General features: G+C 42.2%; 1 protein-coding gene across 1 annotated transcript; it reads left to right on the top strand.

The window, feature by feature from the left end:
* Positions 1-1,067: 1,067 nt before the first annotated feature.
* SMCO3 (single-pass membrane protein with coiled-coil domains 3) lies at positions 1,068-16,092 on the top strand. Its single transcript, XM_075187438.1, has 4 exons — positions 1,068-1,132; positions 1,415-1,574; positions 14,964-15,122; positions 15,355-16,092. The coding sequence occupies exons 1-4, from the start codon at positions 1,068-1,070 to the stop codon at positions 16,090-16,092; spliced, it is 1,122 nt and encodes a 373-aa protein (XP_075043539.1).
* The last annotated feature ends 259 nt before the right edge of the window (positions 16,093-16,351 follow it).

Raw genomic sequence — 16,351 nt, forward strand, 5'->3', positions numbered from 1 at the left:
AGATCTTAATAACTCGAGGATCATTGTGAAGCAAATGAAGTACTTGATCGACAAGGCCAACATACTTTGCTGAATTGCTTGCTTTCAGCTCCTCCTTCAGTTTCTTTAGCTGCTTTTCCAATAGTCTGATTAAAGGAATGACTTTGCTCAAACTAGCAGAGTCTGCACTCACCTCACATGTCACAACTTCAAATGGTTCCAGCACCTTGCACAGCACTGAAAGGATTCCCCACTGTGCAAGAGTGAAATACATCCCCCCTCCTTTCTCAATGTCATGGCTTGTGCAATATGCTTGGATGGCTTTGCGCTGTTCCTCCTTCCTCTGAAGCAAATACAGGGTGGAATTCCACCTAGTTACCACCTCTTGCTTAAGTTGGTGGCAAGGCAAGTTAAACTGCTCTTGGAGCTGCTGTAATCTCCTACATGCTGTGGCTGAATGCCTGAAATGGCCTGAAATTTTACGGGCCACCGAAAGCATCTCCTGCACCTCACGGTTATTTCGTAGGAAGCTCTGCACCACCAAGTTCATGGTGTGAGCAAAACAGGGAATGTGCTGGAAATCACCGAGCTGTAATGCTCGCACTATATTGTTGGCGTTATCAGAAATGACATATCCTGGGGAGAGTCCAAGTGGTATAAGCCATGTATCAATCACATCTCTTAGTTTGCGTAACAAATTGTAAGCTGTATGCCTGTTACTGAAGCCGGTGATACAAAGAGTGGCCTGCCTGTGACAAATGTTACGCAGTGGTATACATGCTGCTGCTGTTCCTGCTGGTGAAGGTGAATGATCAACCCAGTGGGCTGTCACAGTCATATAGTCTTTGGTTTGGCCACTTCCACTTGTCCACATATCTGTGGTTAAGTGGACAGTGGGCAGAATGGCATTTTTCAGCGCAATCTCTAAATTTTTACACACTTTTTGATATAGTTGTGGAATTGCTTTACGGGAAAAATGGTGTCGCAATGGTATTCTGTAATGCGGACACAAAACCTCAATTAACTGTGAAAAACCAGCTGCTTTTATTGTGGATATTGGACGCAGATCTAACACTAACATTGCAGCCATGGCGTCTGTGATTCGCTTGCTCCGGGACAGAGAGTCAGCCTTGGTATTCTTTGATCCTGGACGGTAAGTGATGAGAAAGTTGAACCGGGTGAAAAACAAAGCCCAGCGAGCTTGCCGAGGATTTAGAGTTTTGGCGGTCTGAATATACTGAAGGTTCTTGTGGTCAGTGAAGATTGTTATAACATGGGATGCTCCTTCTAATCAATGCCGCCACTCTTCGAGGGCCCACTTTATGGCCAACAATTCACGATTCCCGTCATCATAATTAATTTCAGCAGGCGAGAATTTTCTGGACAGATATGCACACGGATGCAATTTTTTGCTTTGTGGATCTCTTTGAGACAGAATGGTGCCCCCTCCTTCATCTGAAGCGTCCACTTCCACAATAAACGGGAGCCCAGGGTCTGGGTTCCTGAGAACGGGTGCAGATGTGAAGGCGGCTTTAAGGGCAGTAAAGCTCGCCAAGGCTTCTGAAGACCAATTAGCGGTGTCTGCACCCTTCCGGGTGAGGGCAGTGATAGGAGCCACCAGGGAAGAGAATGAGCGTATGAACCTCCGATAATAATTGGCGAAGCCAAGGAATCTTTAAATTGCCTTGAGGTTTGTAGGAAGTGTCAAAGTCGTATAATTGGATGAACGAAAGTATATTGGTTGATATTGTTTTATTGGTCGATTGCACTCAGTATGCCACGCTACACGTGGCATATTGCGATTGCACGGTAAAATATGCACGTACACACTTGCATTATAACATTTAGTAATTTATGTAATTCATATTCATATTGGTTCCGTTACACAGTCATTTATGAGCAGATAGTATTTAGTTTATTATTTGTTTATATAATATGATTATATGTACACTTCAGTGTTATTTAAGGTTCAGGTTATAAGAAAGGTGTCATGTCTAGTATCATATTAAACCCCTTTTCACCAGCAGCTGTCCGGTGCATTCGGCGAAGAGATCGCACATTGCATACTCTAGTTATTGATGTTAGGGAATAAACCTTTAATATGATAGTGACCATTAAATGCTAATAGAACCAACTGTAACTGGAGATTCAGGCGGGAAGAACAGAGCTCATCCCCTGGAGAGATGACCCCCACTTTTGGATTCCTTAGATTGAACCAGCCTATGACCTGGTTTACCCTGGACCCATCTGATGTCTGGACCTATAGAAGCAAGCCACGTCATCTCTATTGTTCACTCTGTAACACTGACTGTATATATAATCATAGCTGCACCCGCACTAGTCTCAGTCTACTCTGATCACAGTATTCAAGGGTGAATTACTGTCCACTGGTGCCCGTGGTTAGCACAGCGGTATGTATGTATCTTTTGGTATTGGCTGTACTGTACTGTACTGTACTGTATTATATTACAATCATGTATTGAACTGTTAAACTTTTTACATCTGCTAAAATAAATCACTTTGTGCGTTAGAAACACAATACAATCGCCTATGCAATGCTTATTTGAAAACGATAGAATTACTTTAATAGAAGGATCCAGTCCTAAATTGCTTGAACTTTACTGGGGTCCATGGAGAAACCGGATGAAGAAATAATATAACCTAAGAAGGCCACCCTGGAGACCTCAAACTCGCATTTCTCCAATTTCGCGTAGAGGTGGTGTTGGCGTAACTTCTCCAGAACGTCCCAAACCTGTTAGCGGTGCTGAGACAAAGACTGAGAGTAAATTAAAATATCGTTCAAGTAAACCACCACGGTCTTACCCAGGAATTCACGTAAGATGTCATTGATGAGATCTTGGAAGACTGCTGGGGCGTTGCACAATCCAAATGGCATCACAAGATATTTATAATGCCCAGAGTGGCTATTAAAGGCCGTCTTCCACTCGACTCCCTGTCTGATGCGGATGAGATTATAAGCACCCCACAGGTCGATCTTAGAGAATATGGTGGCTGACTTGAGCTAGTCAAACAAAACAGAAATCAAGGGCAGCGGGTAAGTGTTTTTGACTGTGATTTTGTTCACGCCACGGTAGTCGATGCAGGGTCTCAGACTGCCATCCTTTTTAGCCACAAAGAAACATCCAGCACCTACTGGGGATTTGGAGGGATGGATAAATCCTTTCTTTAGATTCTTCTCCACGTACTATTCCATAGCTTGAGTTTCTGGGGCAGACAAAGAATACAGACGCCCTTTCGGCAATTTTGAACCCGGCACAAGATCGATAGCGCAGTCATAGTCCCGATGAGGCGGGAGAGAGTCAGCCTTCTGTTTACAGAACACGTCACTGAAGTCCTGGTAAGGTGCAGGCAACAATTCTGGACTATAAGCAACCAAAAAAAAGAGGGAACCGCACCAGGTGGTCCATATATTTCCTCATTAGTGTATATATTAGTCTAACTTCAATGGTTTTAACTTAACACTATGAGGAACGGTGCAACCCAACCATAGAATCACTTGAAACATAGTTAGAGAGAGAAAAGGAAGGAATGGTCACATGGGGCACTCAATTGGACTGAAAACTTCATTATCATTGTAAATGAACAAGGTTACTGTTAAATACTCCTTTATTGATTAAATTTAAAACATACATATAGCGAAATATATGGATCAAAACTGGTTACAATAAGACTGATAAAATGGACAATAAGAAATTGTCCAACCGCAACTTTACTCCTTAACCTATTAAGCCTACTCCTTAACCTACTAATTATCAGGTTTATTACAGAATATAATCCCTGTTTATATTCTGTAATAAACCTGATAATATATTAATATTATTTAGAACTATCCCTAGATCAATAGAGTATGCAGTTGGCTTAGTAGGTTAAGGAGTAGAGTCGCGATTGACTTCAGGTATTCCAAGAGTTTGAGCCAAAAGAATGTCCAGAAAGTTACCTGCTGCACCGCTATCGAGAAAGGCCGACAACTCAGTGGAATGATGTCTGAAGGCTAGGCAGGCAGGGACTAACAGAGAATTTTACGAAGAGATTACTTGGAGACCTAAGCGCACCTCTTCACCAGCGCTTAGGTCTAGGTGTTTCCCGACTTGCTAGGACAGGAACAAACTAGGTTGCCTGATTGGCCACAATACAAACAGAGACCTAGAGAGCGTCGTCTGGAACATTCCTCTGGAGGCAGATGGTAAGCGCCAACTGCATGGGTTCAGGGGATTCCAGAAGAATAGGACCAGACTTGGGTGGTGAGCAAGGAGGTATAGATGATTCCCGTTCAGGAATAGGCAGCAAGTCTTCAAGTAAGGGAGGTACAGGATACTGAACTAGGGAGTCCTTAATTTGCTCAGTGAGGCCCAAGCAGAACTGACTCCGCAGCGCCGGATCATTCCAGGCACTATCAGCTGACCATCGCCGGAATCTGCACAATACTCCTCAGCAGAACGATGTCCTTGCTTTAATGCCCGGAGATGGGACTCAGCTGAGGCCACTCTGTCTGGGTTGTCGTATAGCAGACCCAAGGCCTGGAAGAAGGCATCCACGGTCTGTAAGGATGGACTTGGTGGAAGGGAGACGGCCCAGGACTGGGGATCACCCTGGAGTAGAGATATTACAATCCCGACTCTTTGCTGTTCAGAGCCAGAGGAGCGTGGTCTCAGGCGAAAGTATAACCTGCAACTCTCCTTAAATTTGCGGAAGACACACCTGCTTCCCGAGAATCGATTGGGCAAATTCAACTTCGGCTCCGGAGAGACGCCAGAGGAGGCTTGCTGAGGCTGCAGGTTTCTGGAGGCCTCCTCTTGAGAGATAGGCCCTGTACAACTTGAGAAATAGATCTCATTAGCCCGGACCTGGGCTGGAGAAAGGTTTGGGTCGCTGTTGTCCATGGCAGAATTACCTCCAATCTTCACTGGCCAGTTATAATGTTATGGCCACCAGTGCAGCATAAACTCATAGAACAGGTAGAAGAGGTCTTCACCTTTAGCAGCCGCCTTTCCCATAGAGACTGGTTATGCTCACAGGTACTCGGATGCCCCCAGATCTTATGCTCAGAGTAGTATGAGTTTATGCTAACACGGCAGCGCACAGGTACAGGAGGTAGCACACGGAGGAGCGGCAGGCCAGAGATCAGCAGACTGGACAGAGCACCAGAGAGAATGTCAGATACAGGCAGAAGGGTCAAGGTCACAGGCACAGGTTCATGATGCATGGACAGGCGATAGGTCAGGGTCACTAGCAGAGGTTCAGAATCTGGGTGCAGGCAATAGATCAGGGTCAGAAGCACAGGTTCAGAATCTAGGAACAGGCAAAGGTCATACACGGGTTTCAACACCAAAGACAGGAACAGTATCAGGCAGCAGTACTGGAACAGAACGCTATAACCGGCAGTGAGGATCAGACCTCACTGCCTTAAATAGTACTAGGAGCCAATCAGGACAGAGGAGGACAGGGCTGACAATCAGCCGTGGCTCGTGACACTGAGACGCTGACACACATCACAGTACTTACAGTAGGCTCGGACGTCATCCAACATTCCATGCCAGAAAACTGCTGTGTCAGGCGCTTCAATTTTCGGTCTCTTCCCTGGTGTCCAACCATAGGGATTTCATGGGAAACTGACAGTTGCCCGAGAAAACCCCATGGTTCCACCAGTTGAACTTGTTCCCAAACTGGTCTATCCCCAACTACCTCCCTAGCTATACGGTACAACAACCCTTTACGCCAGGTCACACTCCCACCTGCATCGCTAGAAGGCTACTGCCAGCCTGGTGCCTCATGCCTTTCAATGAGGGATCAGAGAGCTGCACTGCCCATAACTCTTCCCTGCGGCTCTCATTATCGTCTAAGTCAGGATATGCTACAGGGGGGTCTATGTTGAGGTGACTAGGGTCAGTCAAAGGGGGTCACTGTGGTCAGCTATACTCACCGCCGGAGCTGGCATACTGCTAGGGACAGGAGCATCACCGGGCACCCCAACAATATCAGGTTGGTAAAAGACAACATCCTCTGTGCTGCTAGGGGACGTAGACTTTCCAGAGGCAAAGGACTGTCCTGAAGAAATAGCAGATGTGTTTTTTTCCCTCTGGGTTGGCTGAAGCTTTGGTTGCAGGTGATGACTGTTTTCTAGCATCTGTGATCTTTTCCTCTGGGCTGGGTTGTGCAGGTGTAGATCCTGAAGACCGTAGTTTAGCAGCTTGGCTCCAGGTAAGAGTTGAGAAATGCGGTCACAATTCCACCCCCAACATCGTTGCCCAAGATCCCATCAGTTGGGAGCAACTGATGGCAACATCTCGCAACTCCTTGCCATCTCCCCAGTCCCGATACACCCTTGCAACAGGCACTTCCTTCCCCAGTCCATCTGCCACAGTAACTTTGTCAGTGCGACCCTGCAATACTGCAGCAGGATCAATAAAAGGGGGTTAAAAACTACAGTTAAGGATGCCCCATAGTCTCTCAGTCCTTCTCCCTCCAGGGGTTCCACTTGGACCGGCTGCAGGTTCCTCCACATGTATTGGACAAACAAGTGTCTCTCTCTGCTGAGTCAACTTCAGACACGCCACACTCCGTTGGGCTTGCAGGGGTGAAAACAATCTCTAATGTCTCACCTTTGCCAGTTAAGCAAGTCAGCCGGGCCTCAGGAGTCTAATTAGGGGCACGAGTCTGGGGTGTTGGGGCTGTGGTATAGTCCATCCTTAAATGACTGGTTTTCCCGCACTTGTAGCATTTGTACTCCAGTCTGGGTTCCGGTGGTCTCTGATAACTCCCAGAGACAGGACGGGGCGGTGGCTGGCGTATGTTACCCGAAGGGTTAGGTACTTGCTTTTGGGGGTGAGTAGAAGAGGGATGTCCCCCTGATTGTACAGTCTTTTGGGGCTGGCTGTTAACCTGGCGCTTTTGCCAGTGTAGCCTCACTGCCACATGCTGAACCGCCAACTAGACAGCTTTTCCAGGGTTGCTGGGCTACGGTCCAATACACACTCCTTCACTTCCGGTGCACGCCGGCGCTGAAATTGCTCTCTGCAAATTAAGTCCACTAATTCTTCCCAGGACTTGGCATCAAAATATTAATCCATTTTATTGCCGTAACTGTTTGGCAAAGTCCTCATGGCTGATATGGGTGCTTTTAGCCAAGTCCCGATACTTCTGTCTGTAGGTCTCCGGGGTAATAACATAGCGCTTAAGGAGGACCTGTTTTACCACGTCGTAGTCCGCACAGTCCTTTGGGACCACTCTGCGATAAGCTTCCACTGCATAACCTTGTAGCATGGGATCCAGACACTTTACCCACTCCTGTTTGGGAAAGTCATGGAGGCTACAAGACATTTCAAACACCTGAAATTGTCCATCAATATCTCCAACAGTGTCATCAAATTTAGTAAAGTGAAGAGATCCCAAACTGGGCGCAGCAGATAACGGGCCGTTGCAGGAGGCGGTTTCCACCGATAGCCCCACAACTTGATTATAAGTAATGCCTCAGTTGTTTTGTCCCCCAGGGACCCGAGTTGCCGCATTAAAACTTAAAAGTTACCCTCATCACGCTGTTGAACTTGCATCACTGGTTCACTCTGTGGGAGGGGACTGTTGCTGGCAACAGGTGATGTGTTCTGGGATGTTACTGCAGGTACCTATAGGTTTGGAGTTAACGTCTCCTCCTGTTCACTGTCACAGTCAGCTTCCTCATCTGCTGACCTGTACTGCGCATCCCAGGCTCTTAGCGCCTTTTTCATTTTGCTCCTTGTCGCTGTGTAAGGAATTTCTAACTTCTTTGCTTGGCAGAGTATCTCAAGGTCCGCCTTGGACATTTTACTGTACTTCGACATCCTGTGCATTCTCCTGGCTGCAGTTATTCCTCTCCTGAATAACTCTGCTCTCCTAACTGGTGCACGAAAAGCCGTCTGTGTTTATCCTGCTGCTTACCATCAGAATCTGTGACAGGATGGAACGCCTATGCCACCCTTTCTGCTGTTCCCGGGAACTGGCTGGGCTTACTTTGCCACCGCTCCCTTTCGTTATCCCAAATGCGCCCTCTTGCCGCAGTAGGAGGGGCTTACAAATGCTGCCAACACTGGACTCCATACCGGCATCCAGTACCGTGTTTCTTCTGGGTAACTAGTGCTGCTAATGTACCCCTTTCTGGTGTACCTGGGCTGGTACTCCTGACCTCTTCCGATTGGTCAGGGTTGCTGTGGATGGATCCTCCCTGGCCTATCACACTGGCCAGAGCTGCTGGGTAGCGGGCAGAGTGGTGGTACCGGAAAAGCTGTGTCCAAACTCAGTAACATATGGGAACGGATTCGATTTTGGGTCTAATCTGTAGGTCACAGGACTAGAGTTTCCAAGTAGGTCTTTGAAGCAAGTGTTGTTTATTTACTCACACTGGTTGAAGGTACCAGGGGCAGGTCAGATGAAGCAAGAAAGAACAATTTCAATACAAGACAGGGCTTTTTATACCGATTTGGACACAGCCTCACAGGCTATTTTTAGAACCAGGATGCAATTTGTTTACCAAACATAGATTTACAAAGCGAACAATTTTTACACTTCTCTGTTATGTGCTAAAACTTGATGCTTGCATTATCTGAGATTCAGTAACGCCATACCCTGCTGGGTATACAGGCCAAACAGGTTTTTGTCACTTCACATAAAGTATTTACTAGAGAGGAACAAATGGTAGGAGTAATACATAAAAATGGAAATGAAACCATATCATTAATTAATACTTGGTTGTCAGAGGAAGAAGTACAAAGGTGACTGAAGAATATTAAGATAAATAAAGCTCCAGGTCCAGATGGCACACACCCAAGGGTCCTTATGGAGCTAAACTCAGAAATAGCTAGACCGCTATTCTTAATTTTCACAGATTCAATCTCATCAGGCTCAGTACCAAGGGATTGGCGAATAGCAGATGTGGTGCCGTTGTTTAAAAAGGGGACAAGATCACAACCAGGGAATTATAGACCTGTATGCCTGACAATAGTGGGGAAACTACTGGAAGGTATATTAAGGGATAGTATTCAGGATTACTTGGTGCCTAATAAGATTATTAGTGATAAATTCAGAGCAAAATGTAGCTTCTCTACAGAGGGACTTAAATAAACTGGAGGATTGAGCGGCCCAATGGAATATGAGGTTTAACATCGAAAAATGTATGGTTATGCATTTAGGGATAAAAAACAAGAACGCAATCTATAAATTAAATGGAATTAATTTAGGAGTATCTATAATGGAAAAGGATTTGGGAGTTCTCGTAGACAGTAGACTTAGCAATAGTGCTCAATGTCAAGCAGCAGCAGCTGTAAGGGCAAATAAAGTATTGGCATGAATAAAAAGGGGTATAGATGCAAGGGAAGAAAGTGTAATTTTGCCACTGTATAAATAGTTGGTAAGACCTCATCTTGAATATGCAGTACAGTTCTGGGCACCACTAAAAAAAAAGATAATTTTGAACTAGAAAGGGTTCAGAGAAGGGCGACAAAATTGATAAATGGTATGGAGTCATTAAGTTATGAGGAAAGGTTAGCCAATTTAGGCATGTTTACTTTAGAAAAGAAGCATCTAAGGGGAGATATGATTACTATGTACAAAGACATTAAGGGTCAATAACTAACTTTCATGGGAACTTTTTACCCCAAGGACTATACACCCTATAAGGTTAGAGGAGAGGAAATTTCACAACCAGCAGAGGAAGTGGTTCTTTACAGTAAGGGCAGTCAAGATATGGAATTCATTGCCAGGGAAGGCTGTGATGGCTGATTCAATATCTATTTCTTAAACATATCTATGTTTAAGAAAGGGTTAGACAAATTTTTAACGGAAAAGTATATCCAGGGATACGACCGTTAATTAAAATGAAGGATAGTAGTGGATATAGGGTAAAAATAGGACTGCAATATTGGGTCTGGGGGGATTTTCACAATTGAAACAGATTGGCGGTTGCTTACTCTGGATCAATTTCAAATATAAGTGCAGGATCGCAGGAGATCCAAAATAGGTTGAACTTGATGGACTAGTGTCTTTTTTCAACCTCATCATCAACTATGTTACACTTGCATACAAAACCCATCCCAATGTAACACGATAAGTGCATTTCAAATTATACATTGGTGCCTGCACCTCTGATTGAAATACATTTCTACAATAAATTATTTCTACTTGATCCAGCCATAAATGCACTATTTATCAGTGATCCAGTCACAACATTTATGTATCTGAAGGTATTTTGAGCTGTGAAATATCACCACACATGTGTTTTTAATGTCCTATTGTAGCGCTCTATAACTGATGCTTTCACGTCATTATTGGTTGGGAAATGATGGATTCCATTTGTTCTAACAATGATTTTAATTTCTTGTTTATAAATTATTTCCCATTGTCGGTGTGCAATTTCTTAGGTATATAATATTGATTGAAACGCTTTAGTCACTGCAGTAGCAGACTTAGTGAACAAACTGATGGCCCATGCTCTTTTACTAAATATATCGATAACCTTTAAGATGAAATTTAAAATGATCATTGAAGCAAGATGAATAAGTGAAACAAGGTCGCTTTGTCATTGTTCATTTATATTTAACACACAAACCATGTTTCATTTATAGTATTTTCTTGCAGGTCTATAGAACATATGAGCATTTTGCTGAAGCATCCATTTTATCCATATTATCAGGTTTCTAAATTTCTTATTATTGACATTATAAAAAACAGTAATACCAACATAGCTCCCAGGGTTTGCAACATTAAAATATAAATCATCCATCTGATTTCTGCTATATAAAAACTTGTTTCCACAAAATTTTTCACACGTTTTCATTATTAACCAGTTCAATTATTAATGGTTAAAGGTTAGCAATATGATACATCCTTTCACTGCATTATACTACATTATCAACTATTCAAACAGACAAAATCTCAGCATGTCCTGTAAGCTGGACTCTTAGTTTACACATGGTACCTACTTTGAGAGCGTATTATCCCCAACAACAATCAACAGTTCAAGCAGACAAAGGGGTATATTTATGTTTGAAAAAGTGGAGATGTTGCCTATAGCAACCAATCAGATTCTAGCTGTCATTTTGTAGAATGTACTATATAAATGATAACTGGAATCTGATTGGTTGCTATAGGCAACATCTCCACTTTTTCAAACTAGCAGCTTAGTAAATATACCCCCAAATCTCAACATGTCCTGAAAGCTGGAAAATTATTTTGATACTACATATGTACTTATTTTGAAACCACATTTGCTCACTTATAAAGGTATGTGTTACATAAACAATGGTCATTCCTATTCAAAAAATAACAATAAATAGCAACAGCGGTTTGTAAATGAAATAACTAACAAAATAATAACAGTTGCTTGCTATATCATAAATAAACAGCTGCTGTTGGGTGTGGCCTTATTCGTGAAGAGGTGCCAAAAAGGGTCTTTGTACCATTGTACAAATAATAGTTTTGGTGGTAACCAATAACTATAAAATGACACAATGGACGAACAGAGATACTTTTATTTGCAACACCCCCTTCTGTATTATGCATTGTGAGGGTGTATATATATTGAACAATGCAGATGCTTCTCACCTCGGTACTTGATTTTCAGTGCCTCCACCCGAATCGCTGCTTTCTCTTCTGGGGGGTGTTCAAAAGATAAACCAGGGGGAGATTCGGGAAACCCCCTGCCCAGTATTAACACTCTGTGACAAACTGTGTGCTGCAAAAGCCATCCAGGCACATTTATTGAAATGAAAACCCTAAATGCAGTTTTGTAATTTTATAGAAAAATATACTTTGGTATAATTTGAAATAATAATGCAAACAATACAATACAGTAATAATACAGTGTGGATGAAAGTGCAGCACCACTTCTTACTATGAACACCAAGTTAACACAATAACTCGCAATAAATCAATAACATTAACAGCATACAATATGAACATTAACTGTCACAGCCTTATACAAAAATATATCAGATACCTTACTTGCTCCTGATACTGGGAATATCTTGCGGGGTGAATGTATATATATTTTCCTTATAGCTCTACAATGTACTGCCAAACACACACACATCAGCAGTATTCAAACATGCCACACAAATGGAGCAGTGCACTGCAAGTTGGGGCCCTTCTGTATGGATGCAGCATGGCATGGAAACATCATGTGTCCAGATAGCAGCTTTTAGATGTCTTTAAAACACTTGCAGTGAGGTACAGCAGTCACAGTATGCAAACCCTCCTGTAGCAACAACTGTAAAATCATTTCTCATTTGTATTCTGGGGCTTGTAGTTCCACAAATGCTGATTAGACAAACACTTGTTGCAATTTTACCTGCCCACCCATCTATCCCTAACTCTTCAGCCCTTGTGGCCAGATATAGTCCAAACCCTACTTGAATAATAACAGATAGGTAAAAATAACCAGTTACTTATCTGCACCAGTGTGTGTCACAGGTCTGAACTTGATTATCTCCAAAATGGCTGACTTGTAAAATGTTCTTCTTCAGAGGTGCATGCAAACCTCCTCCTACAGCTTCAAACTGTGACTTCCAGCAGGTTCTGTTCAGGACTGCACTGAGCTCTGATATCTCTACAGACTGTCTGCTCTCTCTCTTCAGACCACCAATCCAGTGCCCTTCTGCCTAGGATCACCTATCTGGACTGGTCACACAGCTCAGTTTCTCCCAGGATGCTCCTCTCTCTCTCTCTCTCTCCGCCCTCTGGTTTCTTAGTCTTCTTAGGCTCCGCCCCCTTTTCATAACAGCTTTTTGGAAGATGTATTTCCTCCTCCTGGACTGGTAAATAGCTATATGCATCTCTTTTCTTACTGATGCAATTGTGATTATTAGCCCCAGGGTGCTCAAGTCCAACTGCAGCATCCTCAGGGGTTACATATTGATAATCCAAATAATACAAAAAGCTGGGCTTTTAATTCACTTATTTTCTTTATTTTGCACTTTTTTGCACTACATTTGTTTTTAATATTTCACTACAATCACATTATATGAAGTGAGAATACCTTTTAATGAAAAGAATGAAGTATAATATTTGAATGCCACAGTGGATATTACTTATTCACAGAGTGCCCTGCTTAGAACATTCTTTCTCTTTGCAATTCAAGTTAATCTGTTATTTTCTAGGTTCACCACTATAACTGAATTATATGCAATAAACAATTGGGAATGTGAATACCTAGTGCGGTGAGAACTCTTTTGGAACTACTGGCAACAGCAGCGCGTCACAGGACAAACTTGGTTCAAATTAACTAGTAAGCCGAATATCGTGAAGGTTGACATTGACTACTAGGAAAACTCCGTTTTGCCAACAGAAATTGTATTTTATGCATTTTATTATTTGTGGACCTGGATACTATATGGATAACTTTAAACAGTGAAGGCTACAATTATTGAATATAAGGCTGCTATGCAGTGTATGGGAAACAGCGCTGTACAGACACATTACCCTTCCTCTCTCTGAGTTTTTTAAGAGAGTGAGACACTGCCCGTAGGAGGAACAAGATACAAGTGAAATATCTCATTTGTATAATAGCCTATTATTAGCAAGTGTCACAACTGCCCTTTGATAAGGTCTTCTGGACTCTGTGGAGCAATATATTTGAGGTGGAGAGATCTAGAACTATGGATGAGTTCTGAAACAATGTCTCTTTGATTTTTGAACTTTATGTTGAATCTATGAGATCACCGATAGTTTTGGTCTGGATGTTTTATTATTTATAGATCAGTGCACTGATCATAGGAACTAATGAGAATTCATGCTGTACACTTTTTATCTTGTTTTTATTATTTTATTATTTTTCTATTAAATGTGATTTATTTATATCAAATTTTGTGGATTTATTCACAATTGAGTGAGTGCTGCTCTCAGCGATGTGGTTCTATTTAGGTCCTCCTGAAAAAGCTGCCACTAGCACAAGTTTATAACATACTGGCATGGTTCATCCAGTAATAATGTCAATCAGCACTAGTTTGTGTATCATGGTGCTGAATTTTCCTAAGAAAACAACCCAGTGCTGAAGGCACTAGGGGCTAGATTTACTAAGCTGCGGGTTTGCAAAAGTGGGGATGTTGCCTATAGCAACCAATCAGATTCTAGCTTTCATTTATTTAGTGCTTTCTACAAAATGAGAGCTACAATCTGATTGGTTGCTATAGGCAACATCCTCACTTTTGCAAACCCGCAGCTTAGTAAATCTAGCCCTAGGACAGTAAATATTTAACTCAGTATATTTTTGCTGGTGCACTGTAGATCCCAGCAAGCCCTGTAATGCCTAAAGATTTTGGGTATGCTGGTGCTTGTAGAGCTGCAAGTGACGGCTTACCCATGGCTGCCAGAGCATGCTGGCACTTGTAGAACTACAAGCACCAGCATGCCCTGCATTCGGAGCCTGTGAGGACTTGCAGTGCTCCTGTAAAGAAAAACAGTAAAATAAAAAAAGAGTATAAAAAGGTATTTATTAAAAATAGAACACACCCACGTTCATCACATTATTTTTTACCTACATCTTTGGACGATCCTTTTATTTCTTCCTGCTTGATAATCCCTTTGGAAAAAATATAAAACCATATGGAATGTTCCGCGAATAGGCATAATGCTGACTGATTGGAGTGTGGTGAATGGTGGTGTGTAGTGGAGTTTTTATTTTTAGTAAAGGAATTTTTACACAGTGAGTGTGTGTGTGTGTTAATTGTATTTTTTATTGCTTTTTATTGGTCCCAATACAAATGGACAAGTGCCAGCATTCTCTGGTAGCCATGGATATGCTAACACTTGTAGCTCTACAAGCGCCAGCATACCCAAACACTTTAATCATGTCAGGGCTTGCTGGGACCTGTAGTGCACAAAAAATACTATTACACTTTATTACCCCACACCCACCACCTCAGGTGTGTTTGGAGAGAGCCATAGTGCTCTTAGTACAGTGCCGTTTTTTTTAAATGGGAGATCCCATTTTTTCTTTTAAGGAGGATCAAGTGAAAGATGCAATCAGTTCTGAATTTGCACATATGCGTACATTCTCTTTGCTAACAAATTATTTCTATTGGCAAACGTTTAACAGCAGGCTCAGCATCAGGCCCAAGGTATTTGAGAAGCCAGAATACACCATATTCTTTGGGTTCCAGGTGAGTTCCTAGTTTGCATAGCAAGTAATCAAGCCCTGCCTTTGAAATTCTAGCGCTGCCTTTGAAAAAACGTATGAATGTTTTTTTTGCAAAGTATTCCTGTAGCTACCATAATTTTAATTGATGAAACAGTCCTTACATTCTTGCACAACATGTAGCAATAATGTCTAAGTAACCCCTAATATAACAATGTAAAATAATGGAATAATATATTTTTATCTCATCCTGTCAGATTCTGCTTTTTAAAATGACCCTCAAAGACCTTATCTATCCCAACAACCCCAAGAAGAGAGATGAAGTAGCTAGACTGCACTTTCAACTCCTCCACTGTATGAGGGGAAACTTCCAGCAAACAAAACAACTAATTTTAACTCTCAATAAACATTTTGATTGCCAACTGGGAATTCCAGAGATTAGAGACAATGCAAGCATAAAAGAAAACTGTGACACCTTTATAAAGAACATGGCTGACATTCAGGAACAAGTGCAAAAGATTGATGACCAGCTTAAGATCATCTTAGAACCCATTCTTTATGAGAAACTCCATGACATCAAAGAGTCAGAACCAAATAAAATAGAGATTGCCCAGAAAGTAGTTTCTGTTATTTTAAGCAAGGCCACAACTTCAGCCAGTGCCGTCATTGTCAAGTTGATCAGCTCCAATATCACAACCATTTTGGCTAATAAGTTGATGACTCTTTTGGCTCAAATTGGTGCTTCTGTGCTTGGAGCTGTGGGAATTGCTGTTCTTGGTCTAGGTATTGATGTAATCATTGGAGCCATTCTGGGAGCTGTTGAACGAGACAAACTTGAATGCTCAGTAAAGGAATATGAAATGTACCTAGCTGACTTTAAGCCAGCATCTGAGGCCTATCAAGAAGCAATTTTGAGTGTGACTTCAAAGTTGGAAAATATGTTTCAGCATGTGGGCATGTCTCTTTTGCAAGATACATACAGACAAGAGGGGTAGTTTAATGGATATAGATCGAAATACATACAGTGCAAGAATCCCACAACTGTGATGTCATAAATATCTGACATCCGTGACAAAATACCATGATATATTTTAATTTGGCAATGAACTATTCACACTTCTGGCCACAGCCTACTTCCAAAGAGGATCATGGGTGATGGTACATACCAGAAGCATTTTCATACCTTAAAATGCTAGCATAAGCTTTAGTTGTTCTGTCTTCACAAATGTTCCAGTAGGATATTTTAATTAGGCT

The sequence above is a fragment of the Mixophyes fleayi genome, chromosome 10, assembly GCF_038048845.1.
Source record: "Mixophyes fleayi isolate aMixFle1 chromosome 10, aMixFle1.hap1, whole genome shotgun sequence".
Classification (NCBI taxonomy): domain Eukaryota; kingdom Metazoa; phylum Chordata; class Amphibia; order Anura; family Limnodynastidae; genus Mixophyes; species Mixophyes fleayi.